This window comes from Melozone crissalis, unplaced genomic scaffold, assembly GCF_028551555.1.
Source record: "Melozone crissalis strain CALT ecotype California unplaced genomic scaffold, PUWL_Pcris_2 ptg000045l_1, whole genome shotgun sequence".
Classification (NCBI taxonomy): Eukaryota; Metazoa; Chordata; class Aves; order Passeriformes; family Passerellidae; genus Melozone; species Melozone crissalis.
Window position 1 is genome coordinate 15,426,457 of NW_026535823.1, and position 20,501 is coordinate 15,446,957.

The 20,501-nt window shown below is 39.8% G+C and overlaps 1 protein-coding gene across 1 annotated transcript in view; it reads left to right on the top strand.

The window, feature by feature from the left end:
* The window catches only part of DPYD (dihydropyrimidine dehydrogenase), a 329,698-nt gene that overhangs the window by 283,517 nt on the left and 25,680 nt on the right, over positions 1 to 20,501 (top strand). Inside the window, exon 20 of the mRNA XM_054285597.1 lies at positions 4,229 to 4,408. Within this exon, the coding sequence (XP_054141572.1) occupies positions 4,229 to 4,408 (180 nt within the window). The remainder of the gene's footprint in view (positions 1 to 4,228; positions 4,409 to 20,501) is intronic.

Sequence of the window (20,501 nt, forward strand, 5' to 3'; positions counted from 1 at the left end):
TGCTAACAGCAAAGGTTTACAATGTTTTGTGACTGATGTAGAAGTACCTGTCACCAGCAGGGAATTTTTCTTAAAATTTATATGAATTAAAAGTTTCAGATACATGTGAATGTTCAATAAAAATCTTTTAACCCATAAAAATTATTTTACACAGTAATAATCTCTGTACAATTTACTCCAGTTCCTCAAGTAAGACTTGTAGTGTGTCTAGATCCGGTGACAAAGTTATATTCACTTTTTATGTATATTTAGTAATAGAGCAGACTGGGTATTTCTTATGAAAAACATCAGCAGGGACCTTTGTGTGCCTCTCCCATCATTGCATTTTGCAGAATAGTTTTACTTAGAGCCTTAACCTGTGATTCATTTCACATCCCCATTCCCCAATTAGGTAATTTGGCTGTTTACCAGCAGCAAAGCAGATATTGTATCTTTTAGTATCTCAGACATGTCTGTATAGATTAGAGTTGTAACTTACAGTTGCTTACAGTAACTTATGCTGAGATTTCAGAATACTGAGAGCACAATATCATTGACCATACATTGCATGTTGGCCTAGGTGCCTCTTTTGTGATATAAGGGGCAATCATTGGAGTCTGGATCTGGGAGAACAGGAAGGAGATCCCATGTTAAAAATTAAATTGTATCAGTTCTACTACTGGGACAGAGCCAGGCAATGTAGTAAAACCAAGCTTGTACAAATTTATTTCCTTGTGTCTTAGTGCAATATGAATACTAAACAGGAAATATGTAGCACCTTTCTCTTCTAGTCCAGCTTCTAGAGACCAACACAAGCAAGACAGCAGGACAGCACTTGTCAGCAGTAGAGCTGACAGCTTTGTTGTGACCTGGGTTTACTGTGTGCCATAGGATGTTCCACAGGGCCAGTCTCTCATTTTCCACAGAAGATACTTTCTACCTAAATGTTTCAGGTGAAGGGCTGGGTCAGTGAACAGCTAGCTGAATGTTAATTTACTCATTAAACAGATCCACTTGGATTATTTAGGACTAAGGGCTGTTAAGCAGGTGCCGTCCCAGCAGTGCTGCTTGCCAGAGCCGGGGCTGATGCACCGCGCAAGCAGCGGATCCGGGCGCGCTCTGTTCCGCGCACTGCTCCGTGAGCGGCTTCTCCTGGCCACGGGATGCAGACCGCTGCTCTGGCACAACACAGCAGGGCTGTGCTCTCACTTGGAAAGTCTCACTGCTCTTCAGGTTTTCGCTTCAGCGTCTAAAGGGAAGCGCTGTGCTTGGTGGGCACCAGCCTGATGCTGAGGAGAGGGGCAGGGCTGGCTGCAGGTCCTGCTGCTGCTCCGTCTGTGTGCGAGGCAGGGGCAGCAGCCCTTACACAGCTCTTCTCACCTTTATCTCCTCCTCAGGTGGTTTGATAAGACATTACATGAGAGGTGGTAGCAACCATTTTGGGTACAGCGATATCTGGGCTGCAGCAGAGGGGGCTCAGCAGCACTGAGCTGTGCAGGGGAGGGCAGTGCCTGCTCCCAGTGCAGCAGCTGGAGCAGAGCAGGGCGTTAATGAGCTGTGCAGGGGCCGCTTCAGTTCTTCTGTGATTTTTCCGGATGCCTGAGTTTGAGTCTCACCTGGTCTATTGCCACTGCTCTTGTGCTGAAAAGAGGACACAGTGTCATTTAAACTGGTGATTCAGAGGCAGCCAGGTATGATGCTAAAAACCTCTCTCTGTGGTGTAGGAATTGTCATGGCTGATGGGTCATGGCGACCTTTTATCCTGACTTTGTTCACCACCTTTTAAAATGCTGTAAAGGTTTCTACATTGACTGATGGAAGATACTGTAAACCTAAAATACAAATCTCACCATCTGATTTGTGGAACATAAGTTCAGAATTTTGGAATTCACCAAATACATGGCAAAATTATTGCAGTTGGTTTCGTATGTTTTAATGTTTGAAGCTCTCTTGTTCTAGGAAAGGCCCATAAACATAAGCACTTGCTTTTATCCCAGTGAAATTAGTGAAAGGCATGTCTTTTGCTAATTATCCACACCATTGGGCACCACAGTCATAAGGTTTCTACAGAAGAGGAGGATTGTTTGAGACCATTTCTTTGTTCTAAGTCTTTCTATGTCATATAGCATTTTTTTTTAGTGCAGACATTTACATTTTTCTTAAAAGTTGCATTTTGCCTTGAGTTCTGGAATTTTCTTGGCTTTTCAGGGAAGTGCATATAGTGCATTGCATATAGAATCACAGAGAAGACAAATAGCTCCTAGTGTGTTATTATCTTCCACACATTTTTATATTATTGTAGTTCATAACACTGCACCACAAGCTGGAAAACAGTAAAAGCCTTTTTATTTATAAGATTATTACAGGTATCCTCGGGTGTATCTCATGTGTATACATCCTGTCAAAATATTGCAGGATTTTGACAAAAGTGTCTGAACTTGTTTCAAGTGACATGACATGGCTTTTAACTGCTTTTTTTTTCCAGTTTTAGTATTTTTAAGAGTAGATAATAAAAGTGTTACCCATGCACTAAAGAAGCCCAGAGAATTCCTTGCTGTACAGAAAACATCAGTGGAGTTTTGCAGTTAAATAACTGTATGGGAAGTAATTATGATGCTCTCTATAATTGCCATTAAAAAAAAACCCCAGTCTTGAATCCTGTGGAAGGTATAACAGGCCTAATTAATGCCCACACTGTTTCTCCAGAGAAACAGATTTTTTTTGTAATGTAAATGCACTGCATAAAAAATGTTATTGTGCTTATTTTATAGCTTTTTTTTTCTCTTGTTCAGCAGTAGTATATTTCCCAATATGATGTGTACCTGTCTTCAGGACTGCAAGCTCTATTGTCATTTCTGAAATGGGGAAAACAATAGCATATTTCCAATGCTTTTAAGTGTTGATGTCAATTATGATCTGAAGTGTGTTTCCACATTGAAGAAGTGTGGATGTGTTTGTGCGTGTCTGTGTGCACCAATTTATGTTCTAAAGTAGGTGGCTATTTCATTGTTGTGTTCACTGTGTGTGCATGGAGTCAAGGTATTATCAGGAGCATTCCTTTCAGCTTTCACAATAAAAGCTGAATCAGAGGCTGAAAACACTGACACATGTGGAATTTCAGAGCATTTCCAGGGACTGATAATTAATGGCACTCAATCAACCCTGCACCTTGTCACTGATGGCTGATTAGAGTTTAGCTAATGAGAAGCATTCAGACAACAGTCAGGGATTTTTTTTATTCAGTTATTAGTGTGGTTGGGGATCTCTGTGGGTTTAAGCCTGAGCTGATATCCCCAACATGCTCTAGAAGAACCCATGTAAATGGTCAGACTATTTTCTGCTGCCTGTAGTTTTGTGTGTACATGTTAAGCAGGTCAGGGATCACAACTTTATATGTTTATAAAGCTTCATTGCTATTTATGTTTCTAAAGTATCTAAAATAAAGTGGCCTCTCAGTTGCACTGAGTGGCAGAAGGGGATTGTTCTGTTCTGTGCCTGGCAATGCTCACCCCATACTAACAGGTCAGTTTAATGAGGGCTGTTTGCTGAGACATTTCCATTGGATCCAGATTCATCTCAGGGCTATCCAGTGGAATGGCAAGAAACAATGGGCACAAACTGAAACACAGGAAATTCCATTTAAATAGAAAAAAAGCTGCAAGGGAGATTGAACCCTGAACCAGGTTCCCCAGAGAGGTGTAGTTGGAGATATTCAAATCCTGGCTGGATACAGTGTTGGGTGGCCTCCTCTAGTTGGCCCTTCTCTGAGCTGGAGGTTGAATAACAGGATCTCAAGAGATGCTTTCCAGTCCCAGCAAGTCAGTGGCTCTGTGATTTGCTAGGCTGGGACCTAGCTGGTTATGCCTGTGCAGGCTGGGGGCACCACTGCAGGCAGAGCTCTGAGCACAGGTGGGGGTTTGCCAGTGTGCTGGCATGCTCAGCAGCAGCTCCCCAGCAGGCACACCTGGGGCTGGGCTTGTAGGTTTGTCTCTGAACAGCCCTCAGGTCTTGTCCAAGGGCTGCTGCTGGGGAATCTGGGCATAACTGGTGTTATTGAGCCCTTCCTTTCCTGTACTGCAGTGGTGACATCATGACATAGGATTAATCAGACAATAATCCTGAATCCTTGTAGTTCTTACCCAGTGGGGTTGCAGGAAGGGTCACCTGATAATCAGTAAATCCAAAAAGCTTGCTAATTCCATAGGCTTCTCTGCCAGGATGGAGCTGATAAGTGACTTGCGTTTCGTAGGTGTGCAGTGCGATCCAAAATCAAGATTTCACTGTCATTGATGACTACTGCACTGGACTGAAAGCTCTTCTTTACCTGAAAAGCATTGAGGAACTTGAAGACTGGGATGGACAGAGTCCTGCAACCATGCGCCATCAGAAAGGAAAACCAGTGCTTAGAATTGCTGATCTGATGGGAAAGGTATGTTGTTTTATTGCCATTCCTGTATAGTATCACTATGTTTTGAATGTAATTCCATAATCATTGTATGCAGTTTCTGCTACTTACCTTCATTAATCACTGCTGCTGTCACAATTAGTCACCAAGTCATTTTCCTTCTGACTATTAACAAATACGTAGGCAGGTTAAGAAGACAAACTTGAAATGACTTGATACAGGCTAACATTTTTACTATAAATATGATCTCTTCACATGATTAATAACATCATGTCTTTAAAAAAATATAGGATGTAAAATTCAAAATGCATTAGAAAAAGTTCTGGAACTGCTTGTTTTCGTGAAACTCAACTCACTTCAGATTTATCCTAATTTTGTGCCAGAAGCTCCTGGGTGTTTTAGCCAGGGTGCAACATTCAGGAGACATGCAAAAACCCTCTTGCACTGGCTCTGAGCAGCTGAGACGGGAACAGCTGTTAGCTGGAATGTGAGATTAGGTAGGAGTGGTCCGTCAGTCACCATACCTGAGCATCTCGTGGTCTTTCATGTGTGCTGATGCTCAAACTCTCTGCAAGACAGGGATGTCCTAAGTGAGGATTGCTGACACCAGGCAAGTTACTAAATTCTGCAAGATCTTTCAAACCTTGAAAGTCTGTGATGAAATGGGAATGTAAATGATGGTCAGCATGAAATCCTAACCTCTGGACTGTCTTTCCTCTCTGCTCTAGTAGTTCCCTGATACAAAAGCATTTTTGGGGATTTTTGACAGATGCAGTGGGTTGCAGCTGCCCCAGCCCTGCTCACCCCTCCACCAGGGCACCTGCTGATCCCTACTGAGAGGCAGGGAGGTGTAACTGGCTTCCTGCTGATGCCCGGCTGCCTCCTGCTCTAAGCAAAATACCTGCACAGCAGGGAGGCCAAGCTTTTGTTTCTGGTTACTAGAGGGGATCACTTTGAAGACTGATTTCAGTTATACATCATGCCTATTGATTATCCTTCCAAAAATCTGGTGTACGACTGTTGAAAATGTTGTAAAAAGTAAAGAATTACAAAGGAATAGGATTTGGAGTGTCAAACGCCTCCAAATCTCTGCTTATCATTGCTGATGACTGGAATTGGATTTAGCAGGAGATTAGAGACTCCTATATTGTTGTTGTTCTCTGTGGAGCTCTGAAAATTATAACATTACCTTCAAGGAGGAAAGACAATCCTATTCCTAAAGCTCTGGATAATACACTGCTTAAAAATAAACCAAGATATAAGCAGTTTCATTTTCATCTACTTATGTTAAGCAGTTAAACCAGGCTCAAAGGGTTATAGCTAAACTTCTTTCCTTTAACACCTGTGGAAACCTACACAGCATTTCCAAATCATGTTACAGATTTGTTGTAATTCTTCTTTCAAGCTGCACTCGGTGTTCTGTCTTTGTTTTACCTTTGTATTTTACTAAAGAGACAACCATTGTCAAAGATGTTTCTCCTGTCCTTTTGAATGAGAAAAAAAAATTGTAATTTTTAGTCTTTTTTTGCTTGTCACTACATTGATAATTAACTTAAAAAGGTTGCATGAAAATATGCTGTAAGGAAGCATTTAATAATTCAAAGGAATCTTAACTTCAAACAGGTCACATGAAAAAGAATAAAAACAAAGCCCTATGTAATCTTGTGTGGCTGGCTCTGTTAGACATTTAAAAGACATACAGAATATAATTTATTGTGTATTTGTATTAGCACTGAACTATAGCATTGTTACATTCCTACTAAATAATAGCATTTAAAGTTAAGCAGGCTGCATTGTTGATAAGCTATTGATGCATTTTAGGCATAAGCTCAGGATGGCTGTTTGTCCAGGAATGAACATACAAGGGAAAGGAAGAAAAATAATATAACTCTGGTAACTGGAAATACCGTGATAAATGATCCTACTAGGGGCAATCAAATACAAAGACCTGATATCATTAATATTTATAATATCCTAATTAGCAAGACTGTGCCTAAGCAGTGTTATTAGTGTAACTAATTATGTTATCATAAACTAAGTTTGCAGTATTGTAGGAATCAGTATTCTTACTTTCATAAATTATTATCAATATTGGATTTCATGTACTTGTGCCTAGTAAATTTAGTTAAGTACTGTAGTTTCATCTCAATTCAAACACAAATATCTAACTTGCTTGGCAGCAAGTCATTAACACGTTTGTGAGTCTCTTTCTAAAATGAATTCACTAAAAAGCATGTCCTTACTCTCTGTTTGGAACAGAGAAAAGAACCTATTGATATTTTCTCATTGATAAAATAATGTGTGGGAATGTATATGTTATATATGAAGTAAAATGTGACAGTCAAATTCCTGCCTTATAGAGACATAAGGAGCTGCCCCAATTTGTGTTGGTGTATACCATGAGATGAAATGCAGTTTCTTCAGTAAGACCTCTTAAGAAGCTAAGCAGCAAATACAGATGAACATTTGCATTCAAAAACAACAAAAACAACAAAGTTAATCTGCTGATTTTGATATATTGTGGGTTTGATGCAGTAGATTTTAAAATATACAGGAATCATCCTCCTTTTCATTACAAGATTACTGTTCTTTTCAAATAGAATCACGGGGATAGGAAGGTCAGACATTTGACATTTTAGTAATATGGAAGTGATGGAGAATTATTTTCACCAGCATCAAGAACCATTTGCTTTCTGATTGTATACAAATTCATTAAGCCTCTACCAGTTTAAATAAATTACAGATTTAGGAGCCATTCTGTTCCCAGATAAGTATGTTCATAATGGTATCTGTTTTGATTCACAGTGCAATATTGAATGTTAATGTCTGTATTTTTATGTGATGGTGGACTATTCTTTTTATAATTCATCATCCACCCTGGTTTCAGCACCAAACAGATGCTGACTGCAGAGTGTTGCAAGAGCAGAGTGACACAGTGGAGTTTTGTCGTGAAATATTTTAGTATTTGATGACCAGAGTAAACTAAAAGATAAATACCTTCTTCTAAATGGTACTCCTAACCTCAAACTGAAGTTGTCTTGCCATGCAGTCACCAGATAAATGACGAACTGAACAGTTGTCACTGTCAGGTGTTACATTTATCACAATAATTTCCTTCCTAAACAGAGAGAATACTGAAAGTACTGTGCTAAATAGTGTAATATAACAAGCAGTTAAATAGCAAACATAAAATGCTTTGCCTGAAAAAGAGATTCATGTTGATTAGTATCTGTTCATCCTTCTGCATTAATGAAACTAATACTTCTGATAATTTATAGCCCTTGAAATATCAGAAGCACCACAGCACTGGAAAATGTTTTGGAAACTTGAGTGCTCTTTTTCTGTTTCTCACTGTTGCAGAATCTATTTATTTTTGTATGTAGACCCTAAATTTGTTATCTTTGAGCCAGCAGTATTTATTTTCTGATAGTCTTTTCAGTAGCTTTTTCCCTTTTGCTAACACAGCAATTGCTGCTGGAGCCATTGTCCAGGATGTGACCTGTGGTACTACACTGCCTATAACAGGAGTGAGATTCCCACTTAGGAATGCCAGCCTCATTGGTTCCCAGTCACTGGGTGACACAGGTTTCCATAGCTCCACCAATTGTGCTCATTCTTTCCTGTGGTTGTAACCTATCTGTAACAGCTCTGGAGAGAGTCCTGGCACAGATGCTGTGTCAGACTCACAGAGGTGGCCAAAGCCAGAGTTCTGGGCTTCCTTCCTCATTGCTTTTGTTGAGTTGGGTTTGTTTGCTTTGTTTTTTTCTGTGGGAGGACCTGACACTTGAAACCTTGGCACAGGTGACTGTCATTAATATAAACTCTGAGTGACCTTTGCATGGAATAAAAGCTGTCAGCCTGTCTCAGGTTTAATCTCAGTGTGCAAATCTTGATGCTGAGATGAGAGAACGGCAAAGTAAGGATGACACCAGAGTGCTTCTCACTGACTCCTTCAAAGAAGAACTTGTGTAAAAGCACACTTACCTCAGAATGAATTTAGGACTGAGATCAAGTGCCTGATGCAGTCAGGAAGACAGTTAAGATGTAGTGCACACTCTTACAACCCAAAGTTATTAGGGTGACTGCATAAACCAGAGGAAGGGCACAGTTGGTCTCCTTACAATACAAAATTAATAGAATTATGTTTTAAAATAATGTTCACGAGTTTCTCAGGAACATACATGACCAGGAGCAATAAAGATAACTCTGTTCTCACTAGGTATCTGAACACAGTGTAGTATTCCCCAGAGGTGCAATTTGATCCCCTGTGTGTCTCGCTGTCTCACCTTGTCTGTTTGTTACAGGACTCCTTTATTAGTTGCTCGCTGATCTTAATCCAGAGAGCTGATTATCACTCTCTGGGTGATAATCCAGAGAGTATGTTCATTCCTTCTGTGATTCTGTCCCAGAAATGCACTGTGTCAGCTGGTGATCACAGAAGTGGTACAGTGTGTCTCTGTAAAAACTTCCATTAATGTCACCTACAAAAATCATACTTAATGCAGTGGCTGCTATACATGCCAGGTAGCTAACCAAAAATCTTGCCATGCATTCAGCTGGTAGGTGTGTTTGTAGGAAAAGAATATATATAGATGTTTGATATTTTGCTTTCAGCACCAAGAATTATGAACAAGTGATCATCATGTCTAAATGATAAAAAAATTAAAAATGACAAAAACTAATAATTTAAGTATCTTTATTCCAGAAATATACAAAAACCCAAAGGAACTCAGTGGGTAGTTCTCAACTGTTTAGGTTGTGCTGTACTAAAAATGTTAAAAAGACATCTATAGACACTAGCTTTATTCACCAGGCAGATGAGAAAGAATGATGCTGTACATGCACAGTGTATGACTTCAATGACATTTCATCACCTTAAATTTAGCAACCTTCTGATATTCTTCTCTGAGTGGACTTCCCATTGGAACAGACTTCCCATTTGGACTAAAATGTTCATTTCCTAAAAGTTGTCTGTGAGTACTAAAATCTGAGTCTTCCAAACAGTATAAAAAAACCTGCTAAATTCTAACTGTACTGCAGTCAAATCTAAGTAGTCTTTTGCATGGCGGAGAAAAAACCCTTGGGAACTCAGCCATGCAAGAACCACTGCTGCATCATAGAGTTTTGTCTGCCTTCAGATTTTTCAAGACCTCTGACTACCATCACTGAGCAGAGGTTTTCACCCTTCATTTTTGGAAGTGCTCCTTGTTCTTTAGGAAAACAAATTTGTGGGCAGTTGTTCCTCTCCTGTGTTCTCCCTCCTCACTTCTCCAAGTGCAATTACTTCTGTGCAATAATTTTTCTTTCCTTCTTAAATGTGTTATCACAGAGGCATTACTGTAATTCCTGGCTGGCTCACTTATGGCCAGCCACGAGTCCATCACTGGCTGGCCTTGGCTCTGTCGGACACGGGGAACCTTCTAACAGCTTCTCACAAAAGCCTTTCCTGTAGCTTCCCCTGCCACCAACCCTGGCCTCACAAACCCAAGAGAGCTGTTTGATCCTCTTTCCCATTAGCTAAAACTTGGACCTGAAATATGGCTTTCAGCCAGACAAAGCCTTTTAAGTATAAGCCAGTATTGATCAAGAAACCTCTTACTTTAGGATATTATGGGAACTCGCATCAGCACACTCAGGGACTCTTCCTGCAAATGCTTGTTGGGTTGCCCAAAAATACATCTGCACCATTATCTGCAGGAAGATGAGGAAATAAGTCCTTTCCTTCTGCTCCCCGCTTAGCCTTTCAGCTCCTCATCTGATGATGAAAGGCCTCCACAGGCATTGCTTCAGGTGAGAGTCTGGTGGTTCTCTGTGGCGAGAGCTCTGCACCCCACTGCACAAGTCGTATTTACCAGCTTTGCTGCCATTGGTGAACCTCCCAGCCTTTCAAGCTGAGCTCAATTATGAGTCTGACAAATTTGTAGAAAAAAAAGTACCACTTTAAAATCTTTTTTTTCCCTAATTGTTCTATTATGGAAGTTTATGTTGTGATTACCTACAGTGCTGTTTCTCACAGAGAGAGCAGGTTACGTAAAATGTATCTTCCCTAACGGTGAAGCCATTTGCAGTAGAAATGTGTAAAACAAAAGGAGCTAGGATTATTAAAGTATATTTTAAATACTTTAATCTTTGGGGGGTTTATATGTACTGTGTGCTAAATTTGCTTTGAGCATGGAGTTTAAAGTTTCAGATGCACAGGCAGTAAATGTGGCTATTAAGAAAACCATGCATTTCACACTAACTCCTTGGCTGTGGCAGTTTTAGTGCATTCACTGCTGGCAGTGGACATCAAGCCAGGAAAATCCAACTCCTGATGCAAAAGGATTAAAACAAAAAATTCAGGCACTGCCAAAAATACATAATTCTTTTTTTGTACTCTGCAGTTTGTTTTACTTAGGGAAACGGCCTGGTCATACCCTGCAGCATGCATTCATTACAGTGATCTTTGACTGGCAGATGCAGAGTAATAAGATGCATATTTTAGTGCTTATTATAATACCCTGTCCAAAAACAACTTGACAAATTTGTGATTTCGACAGTATCTCATTTTTCTGGCTGCAGTGCTCTGTGATTGCCTGGTCCACGTGGCTTCCAGATTATGCATACCACCAATACTGCTCATTAAAATGGCCACAGTTCACCAGTTTCGGTAGCTTGGAACGAACTTGGAATGAATTATTATACAACAAAGAGGCTGCTGTCATGCAGAACAAAAGACAAGCAAAAGAGAGCTTCGGCTTAATGAGGCTAAGTGAGTGTCTCCCCTGCATCACCAGCTACTTGATGGCCTTTGAGCATGGATTTTTTTTCTCCACAGGCCAAAACCTTTGGTCTATTATTTTGTGTTTATGCACCTTGAGGCTAATATACATTTTAATATGCTGCACATGGAGAAAAAAATCAGCCATTAGATTAGAACATGTGCACTCCCTGTTAAGTTAATGACAGCCGAACATAGAGATAAATTTAGGTTTTCATATTTAATTATAGCACAGTGCAGTACGTTTAGCAAGGATAAATTGCACTATTATTATGCTTCATTTTTTTTGACATCTTTTCATATTAACCATGCACACTTACCCCCACTTCCTCCCCAGTGTCACACATAATGTCTCTGTGCATCATCCTTCTCTAACACCATTAATTTTTTATTCTGTACAGTTGTGTATGTATTGTTGTATTTGTTACTTAGGGTTAGCTTGCTGGCTGGATAAAACCATTCAAAACAGCCCTTGTGTTAGGTGATCTACATAGGCACTAGAGACAGAAAAGACATAAAAAGAACTGGCTTGTGTGGCCAGAAATGGTTCCTCATTCTGCTCCCAGAGTAGGGTTCCCAGCCCTTCTTCCCTAGATGCTTTCAGTGTGGTGTACACTGTCTGACTGCAGAGGAGTAGCCCCTTTCTCAAGGAACTGAATAGGAAAAACCAGAGAAATAGTGTTTGGAAGAGGTTAAATAAGTTCTAAAGCGGATTTTAGTTGGATAATATTGATATGGATGATGACAATGTTAATATAAAATGTCTAATGTTTTAGGTAGTATGTGGCATTTGTTGAGGTTTTGTACATGTGCTGTCTCTGTTTGTCAAAGTTGTTGCTCCAAGAATGGCATCAGGAATTAGGCCAGACTTCAACCTTATAGAAGACAATATGAAATTAAACATGGAGGCACGTTGGCATGCAATTCAGTATTTGAGTGTTCTTATAAAGTTTAATGTGAATATTTGATAGTTTCTGTGCTGCCGTGGATTTGATGGTGATGCTGGACTGGTTTTTATTACCTGAGAATGCTTTTAAGATTTGCTTTCATCTCTGGTCTGAGCTATTCATGTAGCTGTAGTTTGTGAAATATATGTTTGCATGCTTCACAAAATTAAGGAAATACTGCTATTTTCCAAAGTGGATTAGAGCAGGTAATAACTCACAGGAAGAAGATTTTCTTCCTCCTGCTGTGTGTATAAGCAAGCAGAAGATATTATGCTACAGGCTTATTCCTAGATTAGTCCTTATTGGATAGTTGTTTCGTGCCAGAAGACACTGTGGCTTGATGACCAGAGGGTCATGACAGGAATAATAATCACCATATGAAAGAGTGTCTGGATCTGGGTGATAAAGCATTCCTCATCACAATCAGTCAGCACTTGCTGGTGCAAGAATTTTCCTCAATGGCAGAGATCAGCTTTTTCATATTAATTGAGAGCCAATCGGTCTCTTTTCCTCTCCCTCTCCTCCCTCTTTCTCCTGCCTTCAGTTCTGTACCAGCTTTTCCTGCTAAAGAGTATTTTCTTTGTCAGGTGAAGACAGATTTTGGGGATGTTTAGGATGCTGCAGTATTTGTGGGATTGGTATTGGTTGCAGAGCCTTACTCTTTGTGTCCTCACTGAGTAAAGCCCAGGTCAGTAATGATTGATAGCTAATTGTCTGCAGTTCAAGCACTAGAAAATGGGTTGGCAATTAATTTATGTGTGCAAAACTCTTCTCCCTGATTTTGTAAGTGCAGATTTTGATGCAAATTGCATTCATGAAAGCAAGGTTGTGGCTTTCAAAATGTAAGCTATAATTACTAGTCTGAGAACCTGATGATACGAAATTCTTCCTCTAGAATCTACCCCTAGTGAGAGAAGACATTTATTAACAACATTGTGTATTTCTAAGCAGTACTTCTAACCATCTTTTAGTTCATTAAGCCCTGGTAAAATGCTTGGTATTACATGAGGTGTAGTCTCATGGAGTTGCTGTATCCTACAGACTTCCAGATGGCTTAGGAATATCTGTGCAATCAGAAAGGCCCCTTCTGGATGTATAGGTAGCTATTATTAGTAAAACCTGCTTTTATATATGTGTCCCCATGTTTTTTATGGTACTAGTAAGAGGCACACATACTGATGTGGAAGAAAAGACTTGGACCTTTACATTCTGAAAGAATCATTGTCCCTTTAAGGTTCTCATCTAAAAAAGCTGTTTATTTGGATAGCAAGATACTCTGTCCATGCAAAAAAGGTGCAAAATTAAGTGGGTGGTATTGGTCATAGACAGCAGACTTAGAATTAATTGTAAGTCGCTGGAGCTGTAAGTATCTAACAGTATGCAATTGAAATGTCTTTTTACTTAAAGAAGATCAGACTTAAAGAACATGATTATGACCTTTCCCATTTACTTTATTTTATTGCTATGGAAAGCCCTTGAAGGTTTTTCTGTAGTCTTGTGCAGTTTTGATTCAACCACATGGGTGTCTTAGCAGTCAAAGCTGTACTTCCTGAGTTTTTTATGGACAAATGGACTAAAAATCTCTTTCTGTTCCATTGTCCACGAATCACACGTTGGCACAGGACAACTGACCCCTGTACCTGAATGGGGCTGGTGGCACACCATTTCTATATGGAGAAGTTGAGAAAAAAGATTTCTGCACTCTGCTGACCTATTCATGCTGAACAAAACTCATTAAGGCCCAAGAACTGTGTTTGGGTTGTTCCAGGGAAAAATTACAGCCAGCCTGTAATCTGTTGCTCCACACTGGGGCTCTGTAATAGTTTGAAGTGGCCTGGCAAGAATTTTATTGATTTCTTGGGATCTCATTCAGGCTGATTGAACTTGTGTGCTCTGATGGTGGATGTTTAAGAGCACCTTCCCTAGCTGTTATTAAGAAGGTGGGTCTAATCCTCACACAGGTAAGACCTTGTTTGCCCTTCTTTCAACTCAGCAGACAAGTCTTAATGAAATAGCTCCTTTATATTTTATGCCATGGCTATGTTTTTGATTTCCACACTTGTAACTCTCCAGTGTAAGTAAGTCAGTATATAACCCATATATTGGTCAGGATATGTCACATTATATATCTGTTCTTTCGTTAATCATTTTGTGTCTTTCTGGTGTGACTGCTTGGAATAATTAATACATTCCTTTCTATTACTACATTGTATTTTTTCCAGTTGATGATTTATTTATATAAAAGCCATAAAATACTTTGTTTTATACATTATGTCTGGATTCATGAGAAATGCAGACACATATCACTGAAATACAGGGCTTTTTTTTTTTTTTAGCTCAGCCAGGACAAGGTCTCGCAGTTGAGTTTAAAGTGGTTTAAGTCTAGAACCTATAAACTATAATTGTGTTTATTTATATTAACCATCATTACAGCATAGAGCATTTTATCCTAAATGCTAATCATTACTTAATATTTTCTGAATATTTACTACTACTACTACTACTGCAACTAATATAATATTAAATATATGCCAAAAGGCATATTTTCCAACTGCAAACTAAAAGTCTAATCTAGTCTCTCCAGCAAGTTTTCCTTGCCTTTACTGAGCCTTCTTTCAAATGCTGAGCGCTTCTGACATTTTGAAATGTCATTTCAAAATTTTCCATTTGTAAATTGACAACCAGAAGACTTATTGTAAACACAGAAAGCTCTATGAGCACAAACATATCTATATTTTCCCTTTTGCTAAAAATGTATCACCAAACTGTAAACAGCTCATGTATCTTTTCCATTAGGAAAAATGATATTTTGAAGCTTCTGAAGTTACCAACTAAAACAGGAGCAAGCCAAAATCCTTTGGTGACTGTAGCATGAGTGTGCCTTTTTGTAATCACCATTTCTTAGGGACCACCCTAAGGAGCACGGCCTCAGGACCGTTTTGGTTGGTGCAGAACAGGGCTAATAAATGCCTCACACTTCAGAACTCCCTCTCTTTCTTCACAACACAGTCATCATCTTTCATTTGATAGACTGCAGTCATTTTCTTATCAATTCTGTCATAACTTGGTTTTGACCTTCAGTTCCTGGTCTGTGGGTGGGCTTTTGTGCCTCTGCTGGATTTTGAACTTATTTACCAGGATAAGGCAGATGGAGGAAAAACGATATTTACATTTTTCTTCAAGACCTAATTTATTTATCTGTTGCTTATTGCTGAGTTATTTTTGTCTGTGTAATATGAATAGTTTTCAAAGGTATTTATAACAACATTTCACTGATCAACATGCAGTCTGAAAAGCCTGAAAGTCTGCCTCTCTGTCTCCATTTAAAAAACCAGTTCCTCTCCATCCAGACTGTGTCTTTAGTTGCCCAGTTCCTAAATGGCAGTTTGGGAGGGCATGCCTCTGGTTTTGGCCACTATTTGGAGTACTGTCTCATAATTCAGCACCCACTGGAAATATAATTTTTAGTGCAGAATTGAACATTTATTGAGATGTATTTAGGTGAAATCTTAACACAGTCTGTTGTAAGACTCTAGCTCTCCAAATGCCATCCCCAGCTGATCCACAGCGAAAGGGCTCAGTGTAAAGTGTCTGACTGGGTGAGCTGCCCTTGGGATTCCCCAGCACAAGGGGGGCAGCCGCTAACCATGAGCACTAGCCAGGATATGCACAGTTGCTGCTGTGAAAGGGGCCGTGCCACAGCACAACTTGCTTTCAGTGTCGAGCATTGAGAGGTTGTACAGTGTTATCAGTCCAGTACAAGACAATTCCATAAAGCAATTGCAGTGAAACTTGGAGACTCAAGAATTACATAGGTAGTGGTGGATCCATCAAAATCTGAGCTCATACACCCTGTAGTGTCCCTGCCTCAGTCCCATAAGGGTACTTTAATTTTCTTCCTGTCTTGCAGTTCGTAAAGGTGCTTCTTTTGAGACCACACCCCAAATGCTGTTGGAAAAGGGCTGTAAAGTTTTGAAGATATATTTGAGGGTATTATCCAAGCATAATAAAGTAAAAAAAACTACAAAGAAATTGAGGTTATTGAACAACTGGATTTAAATTTTAGGCTAGGAATGTACTGATTGATTTTAATGAAACAGTTGATTTTAATGTACTTGTAAACATTTGCTTGAACAAATAATTTCAGTATATTGCTGAAGACTGTTCTTAGCTCAATCAGTAAAAACTCAGTTCGGACATTTACCTGCTGAAAATGTTTTACTTGATTTTAGGGAGATATTTCTAGATCAGAGATGAAATTGTTTTCTCATACAAATTGAAATGTTAAGTAATTAAGTAGCATTAAAATAAAGGTAAAGCAAAATTGCAGATGCTTTATTTAATCTGAAATCAGTAACACCCCGAAATGTGTCTGCCTTCTCTGAAAACCTGGCAGAGAAAACAACATAATTGTCCTCAGTAGCACTGTTGTCTTTGTAAAATATGCCAAACGGTCATCTTGAAAGCAAAGGAGGTCAGCAGGAAAGTCTGCTGCCTTGATGAGTACCAAAGCTTTACCTTCTCACGGATAAAGACAAGAGTTTCTGAAATGTACAGTTCTCATTCTAATTTGTGGGAATTTTTCCCCTCCAAAATCAGCTGGAGTTTGAGACATTAGAGCTTTTCCCATAGTCTTTCACTTTCTAAGAAATAGTTTCAAAGAAGTTCAAAATATTCCCAGGTTTTCTTTGCCACAATAGCTCCACAGTGGCTGTTTCTGGCCCTCCATGCCCTGCTTGCCACCCTGTGCCCATCCAGGGGATGCTCTGCAGCATAAACTGTGCCCCAGACCATGAACCCTGCAGTGGGAAGACCTGATAACCGTCATGGCCAGGTCCTGGCCATGTGTGTGACCTGTGCCATGAAACAGGCAGGATAGCACTGAAAGTTTTATGTTGTGGTGTTTTTCTGGGCCCAAGTTCTTGAGGAATTTTAAAAATATAATATGTGGCTTAGTGATCTACACTGGAACCAAGCTGAGAGTTGTGAAGTGAGCTCAGCCAGAAAGTTCAACTTTGTTTGTGCCCCAGATGGCTTTATATGCATAAGAACAGTAAGACTTTTTAAAGGCCATTGGAAATTTCTTCCTGTGATCTATTATAGCTGATGTATCTTAAATTATTCTTCAACCCTTATCACAGCAATCAGGAACTTCAAATAAAGGTTGAAACGTGCTGTGCTTTGTCTTTCTACAGGAGCATGTTCTTCTCTCCAACTTGAAGAAAATAGGAAATCTTTTAAAGCATACTAAAATACAGCCTGAAACTCAGTGTCTGTATCTAGTCTTCATGGGGGATGCTTGAAAGGAGTTGGATTCTTTTCCAGGGGGAACTTATGGCAGAGTGTTTGTGTATAAATTAACAGCAATGAAAGTGGTAAATTAAAATTGCGCCATCAGTTTCATTCTTAGTTCTGCTTTGCATTTCTATAGAAGGATTTATTATTACTGTGATTTACCTTCTACTAAGAGGTAAAAGAATGAAGAGTATGAGGTAGCAGCAGCTGTAATTATCTTCTGGAAATCTCCAGCTTGTTTAACGTACTGCAGCATGTCTGCTCAGAGACTCAAGTTGGTGTGAGCGCACCAGGCCAACCTCCCTCCATTTTCTAGGCTGGATTTCCAGCATTTTCCCACAGAGCAGTTCAGCTGCAAGGTGCAGCACTCACTGAAGAAAAGATCTATCTTCCATCTCAGGTGAAGCACTGACCTCCTTTGTTGCCTCCATTTATTTTTTTTCATTTTCTCCCTGGCTCCCTGCATGTGCTGGCAATGAGGGGTGGTGGTGGTGATGGTGTGGAAGTCCCAGATGAGCCATCCAGGCACAGAACAGCAAACAGTGCTTGGCTTTTTTCCTCAGCACTGTCAGTAAAAAGATCCTTTGTACCTTCTGTGCTGAAATCCCAGGGAAGGCTCCTCCATATCTCCCTGCATTCACTCCTTGGCTTGCTGGGTTTTCAGCAGCACACTTTTATAACAGTGCTGTATAAGGTGGCTGGATTGGCTCTGGGGCATGCCCACGGCTGTGGGACAAGCTCTCACAGGACCTCAGACTCGGGTAATGCCCTTGCCTTTCACCCTGACAGTAAAAGGCACTTTTTCAGCTTTACCTTCTCTGTGCAAAAGTGCTTCTGTGTTGCTACTTACTTTTGTTTTTACAGGGAAGAAATCATTAAAATCTTAACCAAAACCAAGCAGCCTGATCCATACCAAAGAGCGAGAATGAGAGAGCAGGTGAGACGTGCAAGATAGGTGGATTTCATTAGTTAAGAGAGACCGCTGGGATATTTTAATGATGAAGGTGGCATAAAACCTTTGCTAGGGAAGGTGGCAATATGAAACAAGTGTCCATTTTATCTGGTTTCTTTTGTCCTCTGGAACAGAAACAGAAACACTTAGAAAGCTAAAGGAACCCAATTAAATTCTGAAAGGAAATGAATATGAGTTCACAGTTCTGTTCCCGAGACTCATTCCTTGAATATTCAGTTTGTATTATTTTCAGAAAAATGTAAGACATTATAATTCTCAAGACGTTTCTCATTCTTGAAGAGGGAAACTGGGTGTCTAGGCTGGTGTTTAAATATGATCCATACTCTCAGTAGTGTCATTGGGACCTGCCAAGTATTTGACATAGATCAGTTTCATCGTTACAAAAAATGAGTCAGTGGATCCCTCAAATCTACTCATTTCTGTAGGGGAAATGTTTAAAGACTTTAAAGCAAAGTCATCTTAAGGGATAAACAATTGATAGTAAATTATATTACAGAAGCTGGAAGGAATCATAAACAGTAACTTTTTAAAGATATTCTTTCACTTAGGAGTATTAAATCAAAATATTACAATTTTATGATCTGTCCATACTGGTGTCAGTATCAGTGTCCCTGATATCAGTAAAGTATCAAAAAGAAAACTCTGTAGCATCCTGAGATTGCTTTGCTTCCTAATTAAGACTACAACAGCATTTTAAAAAGTGTGAAAGGAACCCTGTGTGGTGTAAAATAGCCATAGAATGGACAAACCATTTATTCCTGGCACAGGAATTTGCTTTAAGAGTAGGTTGAAGATACAGCTCATTCTTTGTGTCAGGCTAGAACATTGTTCAATTTCTTGGTTTTTTAAAGCTGTAATTGTACTTCTCCTGTTTTGGGGAGAAAAAAAGAGAGGAAAAAAAAGAGGTGTTCTTAAATATTAAAAAATACAGGGATAAATAATGCCATACCATGACGTGGTTAGCATTAAGCTTTGTCTCTCTAGTTCCAGGGAGTCCCTTATGACAGAGAATAGCATTTTTTGAAGCTAGTTGGATGTTGCACTGTTGTACTTCATTCTGCCTGGGCACTGACATCAGAAGTGATTAGATTCCTATAGGCACCTAACTTCAGAAAGGAGAGAAATGTCTGTACTTCCAAATTAAATGTAGCCGGGAATATTCCTAGGTGCTCAGGCCAGCTGGCACCAAGCAGCCTGTGCCGATGATCAGAAGCTGTTAGTCTCCAAAGCAGGTTGGCTGCAGGCAGGCTGCCTGCTGGGAATGGCTCCTGGAGCATGCTGACTTCCAAAGGCTCTCCAGGAATTGCCTGGGACACTGATAGTCAGCACAGGCCAAAAGCAGGCAAAAAATGCTGTAACGCTTTGTTAGGATAGATGAAAACATCCTTGTGCCCAGGAACATTCCCAGACACCAATTTACTACTGTGGGTATAGAGAGGATCTTGCAAAAGACTCTGAAGGGGAAAAAAAAAAAAGGACAAGTAATGGCAGTATGTGACTGGGCATGAAAGATGGACAGATGGACACAGAAATGAGCTCTATTAGATGTTAGTGAAAATTGCACTCAGAAAAAAGCTCTAACAGCCTGAGGCTTCAAAACCAAGAAAAGCAGTCAAAATTTTTAGAAAATCTCCAGAAATATTTAAGATATAATAGGATGTAATGAAATGATATAAATGTGTGACTAATACGCATATTTTTGTATGGTGTGACTAGTATATATGTGCTATCCAAGTGTGGATGGTTTGAAAAAATGGTAAGTCCCTGTCTTTCCTGATGATATAAAGCAGCTAAGCCATGAGTTCATTGCATCCCAGAGTCTGAATTCAGTTTGTAGGTGGTACAAAGTTGCAGTGGTTCAGATGAGAGCACCCAGAGGTTCTGTTTCCATTAAGCAGTGGTGCAGACAGACAGGCCAGATAGGAACAGGGCTGCAGAGTGAAATAGTTGATGCTGCAGACTGGTGTCCACACCATGTGCATCCGAGGTTTTCTTACTGATTTCTAGCTCTTGTCTGCTCTCATGGGCTAAATGCCCATTAGCAGCTGGAGCTCATTGCAGCTGCATCCCTGGAGCACACACACTCACTCAGGTTTCATTTCATCCAAAATAAAATGCAGTTTGTGTTCTCTGCAGCTGCTG